The sequence below is a fragment of the Lissotriton helveticus genome, chromosome 7 (genome assembly GCF_964261635.1).
Source record: "Lissotriton helveticus chromosome 7, aLisHel1.1, whole genome shotgun sequence".
NCBI classification, from domain to species: Eukaryota; Metazoa; Chordata; class Amphibia; order Caudata; family Salamandridae; genus Lissotriton; species Lissotriton helveticus.
Window position 1 is genome coordinate 1,864,976,303 of NC_136068.1, and position 20,243 is coordinate 1,864,996,545.

Sequence of the window (20,243 nt, forward strand, 5' to 3'; positions counted from 1 at the left end):
CTTGATAGGGAGCCAGTGAAGTTTTTTCAGGGCCGCTGTCGCTGACTCTCGCTTTTCAAGGCACAGCAAAAGGCGGGCCGCTGCGTTTTGGGTAACCTGGAGTTTCCTTGTAGTAGATGCAGGAGCCCCAAGATATAAAGAATTCGCGTAGTCCAGACGGGACAAAATAATGGCCTGAACCATTATTCTACGAGCGTGGGAAGGAAGGAGCGGTAGCACTTTCCTGAGCATACGCATAAGACCGAAGCAAGTGGCGGACAGGATGGTAGCTTGTTTTGTGAAATTTAGATTTGCGTCCAGCCAAATGCCCAAGCTCTTTATTTCGGTCTTTGGTTGGGGCGGGGTACCCATACATAAAGGCCAATCGGATAGAGAGCTAGGGATGGATGAATTGCCCAGAATCATTAGCTCCGTTTTCTCGCCGTTAAGCTTCAGATGCGAGATGGTCATCCACTGGGTAACTGCTATCAGGCATTTGTTAAGATTGTGAGGGGAGGTATTGGGCTGGTTCAGAGATACGACCAGTTGCGTGTCGTCGGCATAGGTCACTATGTCCAGCCCGAACGAGTGTACTATGTCAGCAAGAGGTTGCATATAAATATTAAAAAGGGTGGGACTCAAGGCAGAGCCTTGGGGCACACCTTGGTTGAGAGGCCACGTTTTTGAGTGGGTGGTACCCTCCACCACCTCAAAAGAACGGTTCTCCAGAAAGGACTGAAGCTAGAGAAGGGCCTTCCCTGAGATTCCTATTTGGTGGAGGCGGTGAAGTAAAATGCTGGTGTGAACAGTATCGAAGGCGGCACTAAGGTCAAGTAGCATAATTGCTGTAGTGCCGCCTTCGTCCATCTGCTTCCTAGCCAGTTCAGTCACTGTCAAAAGGGCGGCCTCAGTTCCCAACCTGGGACGAAAGCCCGTCTGAGAGTCATGAAGCAGGTGATTATTCTCCAGGAATTGTGTAATGGAGATGTTAATGTGTTTTTCTAGCAGTTTGCTGACCCAGGGGAGCAATGAGATAGGTCGATAGTTGGCCATATTTTCAGGATCTAAAGTGGGTTTTTTCAACAATGCTCTGACTTGGGCACATTTCCAAGTAGAAGGAACTATGCCAGTGGAGATGGAGGTGTTTAATATGTTGAGAACAACAGGTCTAATAGTATCTATGATTTTTACTAGGTGGCACGGGGGAACAGGATCAGTGGGAGACCCAGATTTAACTTTCCGCATAAGGATATCCAGGGAGTCCTCTTTAAGTGAAGGGAACTCCTCCATGGTGCTAGGTATGTATATGTAGTATAGTTATAGTAATAGTAGTTTGGATAGGATTAACAGTTTTCATTCCTTTTATGGTTAGCAAAAATACTAATATTGACCCTAACCAGACTACTGACACTGAAGAACTGACAACACAAAGTGTAGAAAGACGTGAAAAAGCACTCAGACAGACAAAACGAGACTTAGAAGCATCAGATGAGGAAGGACTACATTACCACGGAGTTAGAGACCAGACTCATTTAAATGTTTTCGCAAACCTGTTAGTGCATTATGTAGAAACTATGGAAATAGAAGATTGCTATGTCTGCATGAAGCTACCTACTTCTGTGGCTGAAGGCGTGACATATCATCACCTACCTCTGACCTATGGAATCTCATGTAGTATTTTAGCAAGCTTATTTTACAAAAGAGGACCGTTACAGTACTATTACTCTAACAATGACGTGATCTTTTCTGAACTTCCTATACGTGGAAATCTGAATCCTGTACATAACAGAAGTGACGTTACACGTTATATGGGAGAATACTTTCTGACTATAGGTACAATAGACTTAAATGAAGCACACAGAGACAACTTGACCTGTTCATTACATGAACAAGAAAAGATATTTTTGAACATGGCAGAGAAGAGAAGGGAGAGTTTCCAAAGAAAGGCAAATGACAAAAGACAGAAAACACCAAAATGGGCTGAGGACATGGAAAGCACCTCAAATGGCGGGGCAGGGCCTGCTTTGTTGCTGGATTTCGAAAAGAAAGGGAAACTCTGTCTTCATCGCGAGAAGACTAGTTATTATAATAATATTTTCATTGGTTCCAGTCAATGTGAACACAATTACAAGGTAATTGGAGGTTGAAGTTTCAAAAATGGGTCAGAACCTGTGTTTCCCGGAATTTATTATGTATGTGGAAACAAGGTTTATTTCAAATTGCCAGATCACTGGTATGGAAGCTGCTACTTTGGCATTGTTTTCCCGAAAATATACCACGTGAATGAAATTGCTGGAAGCAACGAAAACACTAATGGCTTAGTGCGTAGAAAAAGAGAAAGCGTAGGTGAAATAATGGGTAGTATTTTTAGTGCACTGATACCTGGAGTGGGAGTGGTTCTGAACACTCACAGAATTTGCAAATTATCCACAATATTGGATGTGTTGTCTACGGACACGGCTCATGGATTTCTGCTGGTCAATACTGAAATGGTTGCGATCAGATCAATGGTTTTGCAGAACAGACTTGCTCTTGACACCTTATTAGCAAAAGAGGGCGGAGTCTGCCGGATGTTGAAGGCGCAACATTGTTGCACTTACATTCCGGACAAAAGCGTACAGCTCAAGAGATATGTGAAAAACATTACTGATTTGGAAAAGGAACTCAAACCACTCGAGGTTGACAGTGCCTGGAAGAGACTGGCTGATGGTCTCTCCAATGTAGGACATTGGTTTGCTAGTTTAGGTAAAAGCTTATTACTTAAGGTACTGATGCCAATTGGAGTGATAGGTCTTATCTTATTTCTCATATTCGTCTGTTGCAAATGTCGCAAACACACAAAGAAATACCAAGTGAATGCGAGAGGAGTGAAACGGAGTGCGGGTGAGCTTGAATTGGAAGAAATGAATAATCAGATCTATAAAAAGGTGAAAAATTCTCACCCTACCAAAAATGAGAAAGAGAAACTGAATCGCCTGTTAGAAGAGATAGAAATGTACAAAGTGTGAAAGAAAGTTGGCATCTGGTTCCATTATTTTGTGATGATAGTAAATATCATCAAAGAGGGGATTGTTAGAGCAAGATTTCGCATCGCGACTTGCTCGAGTCAAGAACCTCGAAAAATCTATTATAATCTCGTAACTTCAATTGTTCGTTTTACTAATTTTATGTATTTTGAATGTGCGTGGGTATCATAGAGATGCTTGCCTATGTGTTCTACTAGTACGATTAATTCTTGTTCCTAAAATGGCCGCTGCTTGACTTTCCTCTTCTGCGCATGCGTCAGTCACACTCACGTGACTTCGCATGGGGATAGTTTTGGAGGGAAAGGGTGCGCATGCGTAATCGCCATAAAATGGCAGCTTAATGTGATAATGAAGTGAAGCTCGTGCTATTGCTCATCGTGTCGTTATGTGTAGCACTTACCTGTAATTGCATAGTATATTTTTTTTATGATAAACCTGAAGTGTGAAATCATGACATGTAATACATTCAGTCATTTCTATGTTTAATTTGTTTTCGCTTACTTTTCACGTATCCTCGGCACTGAGGGGTGATGGGGGCTTGGGAGTCCATCTTGGAGGGCAGCACTGCGCAGGACCAGCCGTGACGAGGTGGCATTGAAACCAAGCCAAAGAAGGTTCCTGCCAAAGCCTGCATGGGAAGATGTACCTTCACCCAGCAAGAGGGACTAGATTGTACTCTATTGTATACATTGTATTTCTTTCCATTGTATTCAGTGCGACTTCTCGTGGGAACCCCAATCTTGCTAGGCGGCGCCTTAGAATGCAAAATAGGTCGTACAATAGTCTGTTCTGATTGGTGTGTTAACCAAATCCTACCTTAGGACCAATCGAAATTGGGGATTCTGACACTTTGCAACATTTGGGGGGTGGTACACTGTCCCAAAACAGTATATCTAGCCTAGGTTCACCTAGGGAATTTGTCCGACTTGTCGGAATAGCTGACCTGTCACTGACCCAACGCACTCAATAGGTGACTGTATAGACAGAGCGCTGCGGAGCACTCTGTCCGAATCTGACCATAGACTAAGGTTTTACTAAACCTTAAGTGCTGGCGGAGCACTTTGCTGGGGAGTTCGCCAACCCAATCGGGGTTCTGACTGATAGCTGCAGAGAGGGTGGAGCGCAGGCGTTGCTTCCGAACTGCGGGTGCTGGTCGTGTCCTGGTGGTCCTGTCCTGATCCTAATCTGGGTTTCCTGTCCTGTCTTGGGGTGTCCATTCTGCACCTGCTGTCCCATTGATGACTGCTATTCCTTGGGGTATTTCCTGTCCTTAACTGACCCGTGGCCAGGGTTGGTTTTCACACCAGTCTAGGCAAATGTCTTGCCGAAAACTCTAAACTGCACCTTTCTATTTTTCTGTCTTTGCTTCAATAAAGACATTCTTTGCATATGATAATTTTCCATGCTTTTTCCCGCAACCATTGCATATCATAAAGTTATTTGCATTTAATTTCATAGCGTGTTCCAATGTTACCCTACCTTTTAGAAATAATTTTTCTCCATTGCAGTTTACAATTTCCTGTTGAGGTCTATAAATCTTTTCTCGTATAAAACTGACTGAAGTACTTTATTAGAGTTATAGCGTGATTCCACTTATCACCCTTACTATAGCTGTTTAGGACCCTTATGTCCCATTCATATTCATGAAAATTGTCTCCATAGTATAAATTCTGACTATTGATTGTTATACTGTAAACGCTATGATTTTCCAAAATGAATTCTAGATAAAGAAACTTAAAACTTCCCAGTTGTCCGTGGTCATTTGATGAAACATCGAAATTAAATCTAGGTTGGGTTTTGTATTTTTGCTGCCTTTCCTTTTACAGCTAGCTCCCTGACCCATCGTGGTCATAGGTACCCATAACGGTGGATGGTAAGTTGGGTACACTGGAAGTAATCGAAAGGGACCCACAATTATTGATAGTGGATTGTAAGGTCATCTGATCAATGTATATGGTGAAATGAAATATATGGGCCCGAGAACACAGTGGTGGAAATATTGGTCGGGTGACCTGCGATCTCTATCAGTTCCACTTGCTTTAGCAATTCCAAAGTGTAATAAGGTTTCAGCATTCTAGTATGCAGGTATGTTCTAAATATTAAGGGCAAACAACAGACTGTAACTCAATAAACACATAGCATTTAATTACCTGATTGAAAAGATCAGTTTTGCAGAGTGAGTAAAGGTTGAATGATTCTGCCCCTGGAGGGATAAAGCTAAAAGTCCGTGCTATGATCCCTGTTGATAGTACGCCAACATCATGCTCTCGTAGGATTGGGGTGTAATACAGCCGGATGCCAGAGCTGTCTGTTCGCCCTGGAAAAAAAGACACACAATACTTCTATTAATAAAACAGTTTAAAAAGAATAATAGCAGAGAACTGGAGGACACAGAATACCCCTAATGGTTTGTGTGTCACTGTTTTGATCGCCACCAAGTTGGGTTACCATTAATTATTTTGGATCACCATCATTTCAGCCTGGTAAAGGTCTAAATACCTTTAGAGTTATTCCATATTGTGAACTTCATTTCAGTTTTATTCTTATTTAATACTTGTTATTTTTTTGTTTTCAGTGTTTATATATGTTATGTATATATATATTCACTGAAAAAACCATAGGTTATAGACCATATATAGTTAGGAATTAGCATTTAAAAAACCTTATTTTACTCACACAAAACCATTGAAATTCCATATATAGTTAGTTGCACTAACTATATATCGCGCACCCGCAATCCACTGCTGATCATGTCACATATTACATCATTCATGACATGGTCAGTGACATCACTGATGACATCACTGATGACATCACTGATGACATCTCAAATGACATCACTGATGACATCATGACACACCAATACCAGTTACTACATACGCACTCACTGATTCCTACGTCTACACACACATTCACTCATTCACCCATACAATAACTCATACATACAGTCACTTATTATTACAACGCTATCATATGCACTCATACACCTATGCAGACAGTCACACACTGCCACTCATCCATGGAGTTACTCACACACCAAGTCAGTCCTGTAAAGAATCAATCACACTTCCATTTCTTCATCTATACAGTTAAACACAGAACACCATACTTCAGTGACATCACTGATGACATCACTAATGACATCTGAAATGACATCACTGATGACATCTCAAATGACATCACTGATGACATCACTGATGACATCTCAAATGACATCACTGATGAGATCACTGATGACATCATCCAGTGACTGTGTGTTTCTGTAAAGTTTAAATATGTTTTACATATTGAAGAATGAGTAGATGTATAAGTGTCTGGACGAAGGATTTAGTAGGTGCATGACTGAATGTATGAGTGAGTGATTAAATGTGTCTCACTGAGTGCATGGGTTAGTGACTAAACTGTCTTAATTTGTGCATCATTATGTCTGTTGTTCTGTAAACTGCTGCATGTGTTGATCAGTAGCTATATGATTAACTATATGGGTTATTGATTGATTGTCCAAGTATTTGTATAGGAGACTGAGTGTGTGTGTGGCTGGCTGGGAGGTGTGTGACTCTGTGCCGATCAATGTGTACTTGTATCAATGATTGTATAAGAAAGTAAGTATGTGTTAGTGTATGTTTGAAAATGTAAGGTGCTCTATGTTTAACTGTATAGACAAGAAAATGGAAGTGTGATTGATTCTTTACAGGACTGACTAGGTGTGTGAGTAACTCCATGGATGAGTGGCAGAGTGTAAGTGTCTGTATAGGTGTATGAGTGCATATGATAGTGTTGTAAAGATGAGTGATTGTATGTATGAATGATTGTATGGGTGAATGAGTGAATGTGTGTGTAGACGTAGGAATCAGTGAGTACGTATGTAGTAACTAGTATTGGTGTGTCAATGGTTTCAAAAATTATACTCTGTATTTAACACTGGGTGAAACAGAGGTTATATTAAAACGTGAGGAGATGCATTGTATTGTCACATGAATGATATCATCAGTGATGTGGTCATTGATGTCATTTGAGATGTCATCAGTGATGTCATCAGTGATGTCACTGACCATGTCATGAATGATGTAATATGTGACATGATCAGCAGTGGATTGCGGGTGCGCGATATATAGTTAGTGCAACTAACTATATATGGAATTTCAATGGTTTTGTGTGAGTAAAATAAGGTTTTTTAAATGCTAATTCCTAACTATATATGGTCTATAACCTATGGTTTTTTCAGTGAATTTTCAAGGTTTTGTAAATGCTAATTCCTAACTATATATGGTCTATAACCTATGGTTTTTTCAGTGAATTTCAATGGTTTTTTAATAGCAAATATCATAAGCTGTCGAATGTCAAGTACGTGGTAAGTAAAAACATTTTCGTGTTTATGCACACTGATCTGCTTTGAATACTGCCCCCCACCCCTCATTTCTATTAGGAGTACTCTCTCTTTGCAGATAGTGAAGGGTAGTTAACGCAGCCCTTTGCCCCCTTTGTAATACGTCGTGCCTGCTTCTCTCTCCATTTGATTGATTGTTCTCTTTGGTTCATTCTCTATTTACAAACAAGCACAGAGTCGCAATACTCTGTTTAGTCTTTGCAGATAGCGAAAAATCGTGTAAAAAAACAAAAGGAATCGAGCAAAATCAGTAGGCCACTAATGGGATCTCTTTTTGACCTCGCTAAAATAGAAACATTAGGAACAACCTGTTGAAAATAGCAATGCGTATGTACATAAGCGGCGTTCATTTGTGTTCACAGTACCCCTTGTTGATTGTTTCAATCGAGCATTGAATTGTTCGAAGTTAATTCTCTTAAGGATCTTCTCTACCTGCAAACGAGGAAGAATAGGAATATTCTCTCTCCCTTTGCAGATAGTGAAGGGTAGGTAACGCAAGCCTTTAACACGTCGTACCTATTTCATTCCTCATTGATTGATTGATTGTCCGAACATTGACTGTTTGGGAATTAGTTCTTTTTGGAGGTATTCCCTGTTTGCAAATAAACGTAGGAAAATCTTTGCAAGTAGTGAAAGGGTACGTAATGCGGACCTTTCTCCCCCGTTGTAATCTGTCATGCCTATCTACTCCCCACTGATTGATGCACCTTTTTCACCCGGACCATTTACTAGAGATACGTCATCTGGCCCGACCAGAGAGCACCCCTAGTGAAAAGGACATATGCAATATTAACGAAGTGATCACTGTATCCTGTTAACAGAAACTTTACCATGAAACAACCTGGAAAGAAAAAAATAGGAAAACGAAAATCAGTAGGCCACTGATGAACATGAACTTTTATTAAACAACAAACAAAGAAACGATAACATAACGTAATGATAAAACCTATTAATGTCCTAGAAACAAGAAAACGTTAAAGTATGCCAGTGGTGAGAGACCAGAAAAACAGTCCGAGAAACCAAATCACCCCTCGCTGTCCCAACTCATGCACTCTGAAAGTTCAAAGTTTTGAGGAGTGCTTGTAACATTGTCTGAAGCCTATTTGCAATTGCTTCATCTTCACTATTCTTAAAGTAAGTGGGGGCTGTTGTGATGCGGTGCCACCCTGAACCGCTTGACGGAGGCCCCCGAGGGACGGTGTCATGTCGCGGACTCGGAGGGGGCGCTTGGCTCCGGCCCCCTCCCCAAGTCGTGTTGCCCTGGTGTGGCCTGAGATCGCCCCCGACATAGGTGGCCGGCTCCCGGGGTCAAGCGGAACTTTTTTCCTTTTGGTGACTCTTCCATTCTTCACCTTGTCCCACAATCCGTTTCACCTAAAGACACGCTGTAGTGGGGCACCCCTTTTCCGTTTCATTTGCCATTCAGCCCGCTTTTGCTACACTGTGCCTCTTCCGCTATTCAGCTGTTTACCGCCCGCTCTTTCGACTACAGCGTCTCGCTCACCATGTACTTGAGTTGCTCCCGCTCTTGCGGTGCAGCGATAGGCGGCTGCCACAGGACTCTCAAAATGGCGGCCATCTCTTCAGATTTGGGCGTGGTCCACTAAAATGGGCCTGCGACACCTTGGAACTCGGACGCTTGTCTGCTAGAGCTTGGGCTCCATTCTCGAAAGCGTCCCCTCATCCTTGAAGATTCTACAAAAGTCTTGGGGGCCCCCGACTCCCGCAGGCTTCTGGTGGGGAGCGCCTAGCATGATTGCTCGTGGAATGGCCACGACGGAGCTACGAAATGGTGGTGCTCTCATGCTAACGCCAGCTTCAGTCTGAAACATCCAGAAACACTGTAGACTACCAATTCGATCAGTTCCGGTAGCGCTCCAACGTGACCCGGTAGAGAAGAACTTGCCCTCCCCTCTTTGACTGATGGTTCTTGTTGCCTGTCCCTTCTGTTGTCATTTAACAGAACTATTTAGCCTGCTGAAAGGGGTTGTGTGCCGTCCGCTGGTTGGTGGAGACATTTTGACTATATTCTGGACCTGCGTTGTCGCGTAATGCGTCATATGACGTGCCGCGTTAGAAAGTTTAATAAATTATTAAACACAATAAACAATCCTTAAAAAATAAAAAAAAATAAAAAATAATCAACAAAACCAACAATCAATTAACAACAGTATTTGAAAAGTCTATCATTCATTTTTCATTGCAGTACGCTGCCCAGAAAGCTTCCCGGTTCCCGGACCGGGCGCTACCCACGCAAAAAAACAAAAAAAAAATTTTTTTTTTTTTTGCCCCGCGGGGCCGTTTTAAAGCCTCCACATTAAACCTAGGGGGTCAGGGAGGATCTACTATGCCCCCTTATGGTTATTTGCCCCTTTGTTTTGGCCTCCTCTTGTCTCTCGATCCTACCGAGAGACAAGATGGCGGCCGCTACGGACTTTTTGGAATGTTGACAGACGCCAGAGAACCAATCAGCTTCGCTTCACAAAGCTCCGTTGCGCGAAAAGTACGCGTCCTGGAGCGCTGCCCAGAGCGCGCTTACAGATATATATCTTTTTTTAAACGTTAATTTCTCAAAATCCACTGGAGCACATATATTGAGACCTACAAAAGGCACATCGGGCTACCAGTCCCTACAATTTTGCCAAGTTTCGTGCAAATCCATTCAGCCGTTCGGGCTAAAAGTGAGGCCAACCGCCCTATGGAAATTAACATGGGAAAAACGCGTTTTGGGACCCCCCTTTTTTCTCGGCCCCCCCTTGACAAACCCCCCCAAAATTTTCAGGGGCTGCTCAGAAACAAAATGTGCCATTTTCCTGAAAATTTCAGCCAATTCCGTCCACAAACGCCAAAGTTATTAGACATAGAATTTTCAAAAAACCCATAGAGAAAAAATCCTAACTATATATACCTACTGGCGACCGCCAGTAGGTAATATATATATATATATATATATATATATATATATATTCACAAAAGCACCTCCGAATGGGGAGCCCCCGACCCTACAGGGCGGCCTCTTGCACCGGGCACGGAGAAATATATATATTCACTGAAAAAATCATAGGTTTCAAACATGTTATAGTTAGGAATTAGCATTTAAAAAACCTTAGAAAGTCACTGACAAAACCTTAGGTTTCAGGGGTGTTATAGTTAGCTAGACCTTTCACTCGTACAAAACCATTGAAATTCCTCCGTTATAGTTAGTTGTATTAACTATAACTCACGTGCAAGCAATCCACTGCTGATGATGTCACATATTACACCATTCATGACATGGTCAGTGACATCACTGATGATATCTCAAATGACATCAGGCGCGCAATGCCCATTGGACTCACAGGGCTTCAGCCACCCCCCCCCGTCTTGTGAGGCAGCCCAGGATGAGACAGCTTCCCGGGCGCACAAACAGCCGCACCCGAGTACTTCACGGGTCTTTTAAAGACCTTTTGCTTGTTAATGAGGCTTTGATGGTTTTCACCCCGCCTTAGGGCCCCTGCAGCTCCACTCTGTCTTTTGCTTGAATAATCCCCCCCCCCAATTTTTTCTTAGCCTCCTCCCCTCCCCCGAAATTTGACTCGAGGTGCGCCTCTGAATGACATCGCGGATGACATCATCCAGTGAATGTGGTGTGGTTCGTTTTTTAAATATGTATTATATATATAACAATCTGCATTGAAGAATGAGTGGATATATAAATATCTGGATGGAGGATTTAGTAGCAGTGTGATAAACTGTTTACTTGACTAATTTATAGTGTCTCACTAAATATATTGGATAGCGACTAAACAGTGTGAATATCTGTATCACTGTCAGTTGTTGTGTACACTGCTGCACCAGTTGGTTACTAGCTATGTGAAAGTCTATATTAGTTATTGATTAGTTAACTGAGTATTTGTATGGGACATGGCACGTTTGCACAATGGTAAAGGAAGGGGGCGGGCCTGAGGTGACATGTGTGCAAACACGCCCTGTGCACGTTTTTAAATGGGGAATTAATTCCTCTTCAATCCTGAGGCCCCCAGGGGGCCAAGTAACCTAGCAGTTACCTCCAGTATACGCCAGGGAGCTGCGTTGCAGAGAGGTGTTCAGAGGCCATGCCCCTTTTTGCACCTCTCTGCAACATAGCTCTGTGGCACTTACTGGAGGTACCTGGTGGGCTAGTTGGCCCCCAGGGCACCTCAGGATTGAAGAGGAATTAATTCCCCAACTTAAACATGCCACAGGGCATGTTTGCACACATATCACCTCAGGCCCCGACCCCTACCTTCACCACTCTGAAAACGTGCCCCATGGCGCGTTTTAAGTTGGGGGATTAAGTCCCCTCGAATCCTGATGTCCACTGGGGGCCAACTAGCCCACCAGGTACCTCCAATAAGTGCCATGGAGCTTGGTTGCAGAGAGGTGTATCAAGGGGCGAGGCCTCAGAACACCTCTCTGCAACGCAGCCCCCTGGCGCATATTGGAGGTTCCTGGTGGGCTAGTTGGCCCCCAGGGACCCCGTGTATTCAAGGGGAATTTGATCCCCTTCTGCAAACGTGCAGGGGGCATGTTTTACTCTTTCCAATTCACTACCCTATTTCTCATCATATACCTCTATCAATATAAACTCGACTTCCACTCTCTCATTCCTTACAAACCCTATACCACTACTATGATCCCCAAAATAACCCTTTCTCGACTCTTTCCTCCTCGATCCCTCTTTGCATCATCTCATACTACTTTTACTACTTCTCACAGACAAGCATTTCTAACTTCTTAGCTCTGACTTTTCCCCCTCCCCTTTACACATCCCAAACCCCCTCGTTCTGCTGTGATCTCCCCCCAAAAAATTAACATGTCTACCACTCAAATTAATTTCATATTTCCCTATACTAATTCCCCACTAATCCTGTTTGGGTTTCAGAGTAGTGTGCTACCTGCCAAAAAGCACTTCAAAACATTATCAGGCATAGCAAGCACCTTATAAATGCACACCCTTCCTTCTTCCATCCCTCCACTATCCTTTTCTACACAAATAACAGACTATCATGCCCACCGCTCAAATTAATTTCATATTTCCCAAGACTAATTCACCATTAATCCTTTTTTGGTTCTGGAGTAGCCTGCTACTCGCCTAAATGCGCTTCAACACCTCATCAGGGGTAGCAAGCGCTATATAAATGCAAACCTTTTCCCTCTAGTATCCCTCCACTATCCTGCTCAATCCTAATAACAGACTAACATATCCACTGTTCAAATTATTTTCATATTTCACTATATTTCATATTTCACCATACTAATTCATCACTAATCCTTACCACCGACAAAGCGTTTTAAAGCCTCATCAGAGTTAGTAAGTGCTGTATAAATGCAATTACAAAACAACACAATACAATTTAAAGTGTTGTTTATATGTTTATTTATGTATTTGTTTTTTGCAGATTTTTCCTAAATGGGCACATTTTCACTTTTCAATTTGGTGTGAAATAAATGCTGTAGTTTACCCAATGCAGGAGTACTGTCACAATCATGGAGTTTTGAGCGTTATAACCAGGAATTAAGAAACCTACAAAAGAAGCAACACCTTTCATCGCAAGTGAAACCTACAAAAGTATCAACACCTTTCATCGCAAGTGATCTGGTTCTTGCTAAAGTCAAAAATACACTGTCATATCCCACAACCAAGCACCTACCGCTTTGCAACATAATGTTGTTATAGTGGATTTCTAGTCTGACGTAGGTTGGAGCGACACCTTTACCCAGTGGGATGCCAGCATTGCTGGGGAATGTGAATGCCTGCAGAGGAAGAAAATAAATCATTATAACAAAACAGGAGACAAGAACTAAGCTGACCACATGACTGATTTTTTAAATATTTGCTCAGGAATTGTTGTAACATTTGTGAAACAGGAAAACAGTAAATGTGACATATAATGCACTTTCAAATTAAAATAATTTGACATCGATATGTGTCAGTTTGAATTATGTAAGACAATTCTCACTACAAAGCAACAGTTGCCGAAGAGGACAGGAGAAGTCTTTGCCGCAGTCTGAACAGATAAAGTTATTCTTGGGGGTGATACTGAACTTAAGGTTAGAAAGAGCTCCCCCAGAGTCTAAGACAGTCAAGGCATTAACTAAACAAACTTGCCTATACCTCGAGGCTGGAAGGGTAATTCCCAGCCAGTGAAGACAGTAATGTACCTGATGGGTATGATGCAAAAACAACAGTTGATGGACAGAATGCAGAACAATGTCATACATTCACCCCAGTAGAGAGATCTGGGCCTAAATCTATCGTTTTTTTGCACTCCACACCACTCCACACCACCCCAGTTCAGACATGGCCATATGCCAATCAGCCTTGACCCTGTGCCTCATGGGAACAGTCCAGCCCAAACTGCCAAGCCATGTCTTCCCTGGGCCGGAATCAAGCATCCAAGGATCGGTTTCTGGCTATCAGCCGTCATCAGCCAGGATACCCTGACTCCAGTGGTGCAGAGAGCACAGGACTCACATCTGAGCATACCCATCCCGCTCAGGGTGACAAATGCAAAAACAACAGTTGATGGACAGAATGCAGAACAATTTCATACAGTACAGAGATCTGGGCCTAAATCCATTGTTTTTTTGCACTCCACACTACCCCAGTTCATGTCTGAAATGGGGTGGCTTGGTGAGCAAAATAACGATGGATTAAACCCAGATCTCTGACTGGGGGTGAATGTTTTGCCATTGTGCAACATTCCATCCATCATCTTGCTTATTTTGATGGCTATGATGGCATCATGCATACTGCTCACACCACAGGTCAAGCTTCGCCTGTGTCTATTACAAGAATGGCTTAACATCAAATTTTCAGTGATCACAGGCAGGTGTGAGGATCAAGTGGTTGTCACAGAGAGGAATCAAAAGGAGACAAGCTGGAGGAACACACACCACATTACTGTGGGGAAACCATTCAAGCTACTAATTCCAAAAGTGACCATTTCCACAGATAATTCTCACACAGGATGGGTATTACACCTGGACAATCTAAAGATCAGGGGCCTGTGTTACCCAATGGAAGAAGTGAAACACATAAACCTTCTGGAACTCAAGACAATGTTCTATCACAGAAGCTCTTCCAGGTCCAGGTGCAGGTGAAGGGAAAGACAGTATTGTTCTACTTCAACACGCATGGAGAGTTGAAATGTTTCCACTTGTCCCAATGAGCACAGGTGATATAGAGATGGCAATTCTAATAGAACAATGCTGCTGATGGTTCACCTACCAGGCATACAAAATGTAGAAGCAGGCAGGCTAACCATGACCATGCACGCAAATGCATCCCTCGCGTGAGAGCTATATAAAGAGGCACTGGACTTGTTCACAATTGCACAAATCGTACGATGCCAAAACTACTTGTCCAGGTACCCACAGCCCTGAAGCTCTGTCGAAAGACTTGTCAGAGACATTTTAATACGCCTTTCCACTGATACCCCTAATACCAATGTTTCCGGACAAATGCGAAACCTCAGACGCCAGGCAAACATGGTTTTTAGAAATATCACGAGGACAGAGGTTTCATCTCAAACACAACCTGCTCATAATGAAAAGTGGACAATTATACCACCTTGACCCACTCTAAATCTATCAATATGGCACTTGAGTACCTAGAATTTGGTCAACTTTAGCTTCCATCGAGAACAACGGAAACACTCAAGATGCAAAAAGAGCTAGTACACACAAATGCTATAAATGAAACAGAAATGTCCAATTGTGTGAGACAAAACATGTTAGAAAGCAGGACTCAGGGCATCAAAGTGCTAACATACCTATCTACTGAATAACATATGTTTCGCTCAAGTTCCACCTGACTGCAATTGTAGCCTATACTGTCAGAAAACAGTTTTTCACATCACTGGTAATAAAGCTTCCTGAAAGTTTCAAAGAAGGTAGCCCCACATAAGGCCACACCAACACCTATGTGGAATCTAAACAACATGCTTGGTCAACTAATGACAGAAACATTTGAACCCATGTATAAAGAGGAACTCAATTCCCTAACACTAAAAAAGCCTTCATGATAGTCGTCACTTTTCTGGAAACACTGGGGGATCTGTACTCCGATGGCGCCCTCCTCCCCTTCGCCAATCTTGTGCAGACACATCTCTTCCAGCTGGACAGTTCCTATTGCATGCGTCCCTCACCCACACGCTGACTGCCGCCTGGGGTGACATTTCTGACGAGTTGCCCATACATCATCTTATACAATACCTTCACGTTATGAGTAATGGCACGCACATAATTCACTGGCTAGCACAAGCTCTCCTCCTTCACACTCATCCCGCCACCGTGCAACTGAGAGAGAAATGGGCGGCAGACAGGGGGAGGGATTGGATGGATAGGGAGTGGGCGATGGTCCTGGCTGGCCCAGTTAACGTCCCATGTAACCCTCGCTTCAAAATTATACAACTCTACATACTACACAGTGCATACCTCACCCCGGACAAAATAAACAGATATTTTTTGGTCACGGACACTGCCTGCAGCCGCTGCTCCTTGGTGGGAGCAGACCTCCTCCACATGCTCTGGCTCTGTCCTGCCCTTCAACACTACTGGGATGGGGTGACTGCGCTGCTTACGCATTGCACTACGGAACACGTGCCGAGGACTTGGGAGGCCTGCATACTGGGGCTGTACAAACGCACACAGCTGAATAAAGTCCAGGCCCGGTACTGGGATCTCGGGCTGATCACGGCCAAGCAACTGCTCACCAAGCGGTGGAAAGCCGACACACCTCCGCACATCCGACACTGGGGCCTGTCGCTCACAAATTGGGCGCGAGCAGAGAGCACAGTCCTGTGGCGGGAGGAGACAGCGGGCCTTAGGAAATTCCCAATTGCCCAACAATGGGATGACATCCTCCAATCCTTTCAACAGAAATGTGTGGAACAGGGGATCACGTGATGAGATATATGCTACCCCCCCCGTGCCCCTCCCTGCAGTGGAAACTATGAGGAACACCTGCACCCAGCAGCCTTCCCTACTCATATGATTTTCCTTTTTCCCCCTCCCCAGCACCCACACATTATTGCACCATCGTATATGCTACACTGATTGCTGCCTGCATGGCCCCCATGTCTCGATCGGCACACGCTACAAACCTGGCTGTTCCGCAGTGGTGCGTGCATTGCCCCTCCCACGCCTCCGTCCCCGCACATCCAACTATTGTCGGGGGTCCTGCCACGGGCTACCTTACGGACAGTACTGTACTACCGCACTTGACACGCCCTTCTGGTGGTCATCCCCCCTTGTGTACTTGACATGCAGGCGAGCCGCACAATATAGTCTCCTGCCTACCCGCCCACTTGACCGCTACCGATACAATGGCAACGCACTTCCTTCCCTGAGCACATGGCTATCTCTACCCTCACTCCCCTTCCTTTTACCGTATATTTCCCATGTTACTGTTTTGAAGTTTATTGACGCGCTGGTCCCACCTCCCTTTGGACCAGGCTTTTCAAAGTTGGCTACTGTACACGCTACACCATGGGACCTTTGAGAGTAGCAACCATGACCGAGGTGATCCTGCCTGAATGCCGATACAAATATCAGACACTCTCACCAGGGTAGATCAGCTATATAGATACTCGCTCACCGACACACTTAGGATGCTGTGCAGCCTCATCCTCCACTACCGTTGCCCCGAGCCCTCTTGGAGGGCGAACTTAACTGACATTCTTCCACATGACCCACATATGTCAAAGCGGGCCACTATCCACCTGAAGACGTTGATGAGTGCTAGCATAGCTCTGTAACTGCGGGTTCACATAAAAAAAGAGAAAACCCTACAGACCCATACCTCTGTATTACCGAATGTTTGTATGATTGTGCAGCGCTGAAATAGACCAATTTATGCCGCTGGACCTCAGGGTTGTCGGCCTTGAGGCTGTGTTCATCTACCACATAAGATACAGTTCGAGTTGTATGCGGCTGGCCCTGATGGGTTGTAAGCTGAATGCTGTGTATCATACCTGATGAATAATAAAAAAAATTAAAAAAATGATAGTCATCACTTTTTTGTGTGGGTTCACCAAATTACAAATACACACCATCCAAGGGCCCTATCCACAAACACACAAAGACAAGGTAGTTCTAAGAACCAATTCTCAGTTCATACCCAAGGTGTCACAATTCCATGTCAACCAAACAATTCAAATGATCTGCATTATTTCAAAATCCCAAAACACATGCAAAAAGAGCCCCACATATATTGCATGTGCAAAGGGAGCTCCTGTACTACATCCAAGAAAGAAAGACTCCTAGAAAGGGAAAGCAGCTGTTTGTCTTATTTTCAAGAGTGACTAAGAGCACATCAGTCAGTATCTAAGGGGGCAATCGCATGATGCATAGTAGAACAAATCTAAACCTACTACTATAAAGCTGGAAAACCTTTACCCTCTAAATCAGTTCACAATTCATATGGACAATGGAGGCAGCACTGGCCTTTTTGGCAAATGTACCTAAATATTACATCTTTATGCAGCAACATGAGCTTTTATACACTCCTTCATAAACCATTCCTGTATGGGTGTTTCAGATTAATCAGGAGGCACAGGTGGGACAGAGAAAATTAATAAACATGTTTGTTAATTTCACAACATTTCAAACCAACACCCCCAGGGGGCAGATACCATTACAATATCAATGCACAGTATATGAATCGGGAAATTCAGACCCTTGTGTACCTCACATCTTCAAAACACTATTTTAAGAACTTCAGCTGCCATTCAAGTCAGAACACTCATCAACAACTGCTTAATGAAAGGAGTTTTCCCAGAAGACTTAAAAAGGACATACATATGCCTCTTATTAAAGAAAACACAGCCGAATACTCAAAACCTTGGCAACTCCTCGAAAGACTTGAAGCTTGTGGCATCAGGCGTAGCACTCTGAGATAGATGACATTGTTTCTTTCCGGGCGGAGCTTTCAAGTGGCACAACAGACACACTTATCTGAGAGCATTCCCTTGTCCCAGGGGGTCCCACAAGGATCCATTTTGAGTACCACTCTATTCAACTTCTATGTGGGACCACTGGCTGAACGAGTGGAGCAACATAAAGTGTTGATCGTTTCCTATGCGGATGACACACAGCTAATTGTACCACTGTCACAAAATGATGATCAAGCAGCAATCCGCTTCTCCAAATGTCTAGAAAATGTGGAAGACTGGATGTCGAACCACTGCCTCAAGCTAAACAGTAGTAAAACAGAGGTTATGATTGTGGGAAAGACACAAACAATATGGTCCTCGGTGTGGTGGCCTGAGTCACTAAGCCAACTACCCACCCAAAAGCAGAAGTAAAAAACCTAGGAATATGGATTGATGCCGAGTTGACATTCGAAAGCCAAATTCGGAAGGTAGCGGGTAAATGCTATGGGGCCATGAAAATCCTGAGAAAGATCCTTGATCTTCTACCATCGAAGTCTAGGAAAACAATAGTGCATGCGGTAATAACTTCCCAATTGGATTATGGGAATGTTTTATATCTTGGCACCACAAAAAAAGAACTATCCAAACTAGAGTGGGTGTAAAACGCAGCGGCTCGACTGGTGCTTAGTCTATCGAGAAGAGCTAACATGAAGAATGCCCTGATTGGACTGCAGTGGAAAAGAGAATCATGTTTAAGGCACTGTGCCATTGTCATCTCATTCTTACAAAGAACGGTCCTAAATAACTTCATCCACTGCTAACCGAATACATCCTTGGACGGAACCTAAGATCCATGGGGAACGCACTGGTGTCGGTACCAAGAATATATATAATAATTGGGGCAGGCTCCTTGAGAAACCTTGTGGCGAAAACATGGAACACCTTACCGATTGCCCTAAGAACAGAGCCATTTGAAAACAGATTCCACAAACAACTAAAGACCTGGTTGTTTGCTAAAAAGGAATAACGGCTACATCAAGGAGTTCATGCATCCTGGTAGGATAAGCAGAAGAGAGTACCACCTCTTCATTTCCAATGTCTCAGCGTGGGGACACACTGTTCGGTGTTACCAAGCGCTCTACAAATGAATAAATAAATAAACTACAGATCTATAGCACACAGACCATTACTGGGAAAACGTATAAAAAGAGTAGCCATCCTCTAGATATCATTGATGTCAAATCCGAACTTCACAACTGGATTCCATCCAGGTAGTGGCACTAAATTATAAATAATCTCAAATTGGAATGACCGTAAAAGCACAGTAGACCAGAATCAGGTTGCTGCACTTACTGCTACCTTCGATACAGTGAATCCCGACACACTAATCCTAGGGCATTAGGAATCCAGAACAAAGGGCACAGCTCTCACTTTCGTCCAGTCTTACCTTTCCAACAGAAAAAAATCTCATCCATTGCTGAAAAAAATAAAGAGTAAAATCAGGGGTCTCTCAAGCCTCAATCATCTCATCCATGCTTTTCAACTTCTAAAGGAAATTGGTTTCTATTCACATGCTATAAAATTGCAGATGACACGCATATACTTCTTAAATTGGAATGTCCCAAAGATTTTGGAAAATCCAAAATCTTTAGTTGTCTCTGGGCCATTGACCAATGGTTGACATGGGGCCAAATTAAGCTCACTGCATCCAAAACTTAAGTAATCCCCTGTGGCGACTGAAAAACATATCACCTTCTCTGTGCCTGGACTGGTGATCTAGGACAATCACCAAAAACATTGAAGGAGGTAAGAAATGTCAAAATTACCATGGATCCAAAGCTGATCAATAATGCTGGAGTGGATATGGTAGCAGCATCAAGATTTCTTCAATAAAAACACTACACAACATCTTCCTTTACCTATGAGTCCCCACAAGGTCAAAGCGGCAATCTA

The 20,243-nt window shown here is 43.3% G+C and overlaps 1 protein-coding gene across 1 annotated transcript in view; it reads right to left on the reverse strand.

Moving 5' to 3' along the window:
- LOC144767802 (putative DBH-like monooxygenase protein 2) overlaps positions 1-20,243 on the reverse strand; it is a 169,779-nt gene that overhangs the window by 85,222 nt on the left and 64,314 nt on the right. The window contains exons 6-7 of the mRNA XM_078651180.1: positions 13,065-13,167; positions 5,156-5,322 (exon numbers count right to left, since the gene is read on the reverse strand). Coding sequence (XP_078507306.1) covers positions 5,156-5,322; positions 13,065-13,167 — 270 coding nt within the window. The remainder of the gene's footprint in view (positions 1-5,155; positions 5,323-13,064; positions 13,168-20,243) is intronic.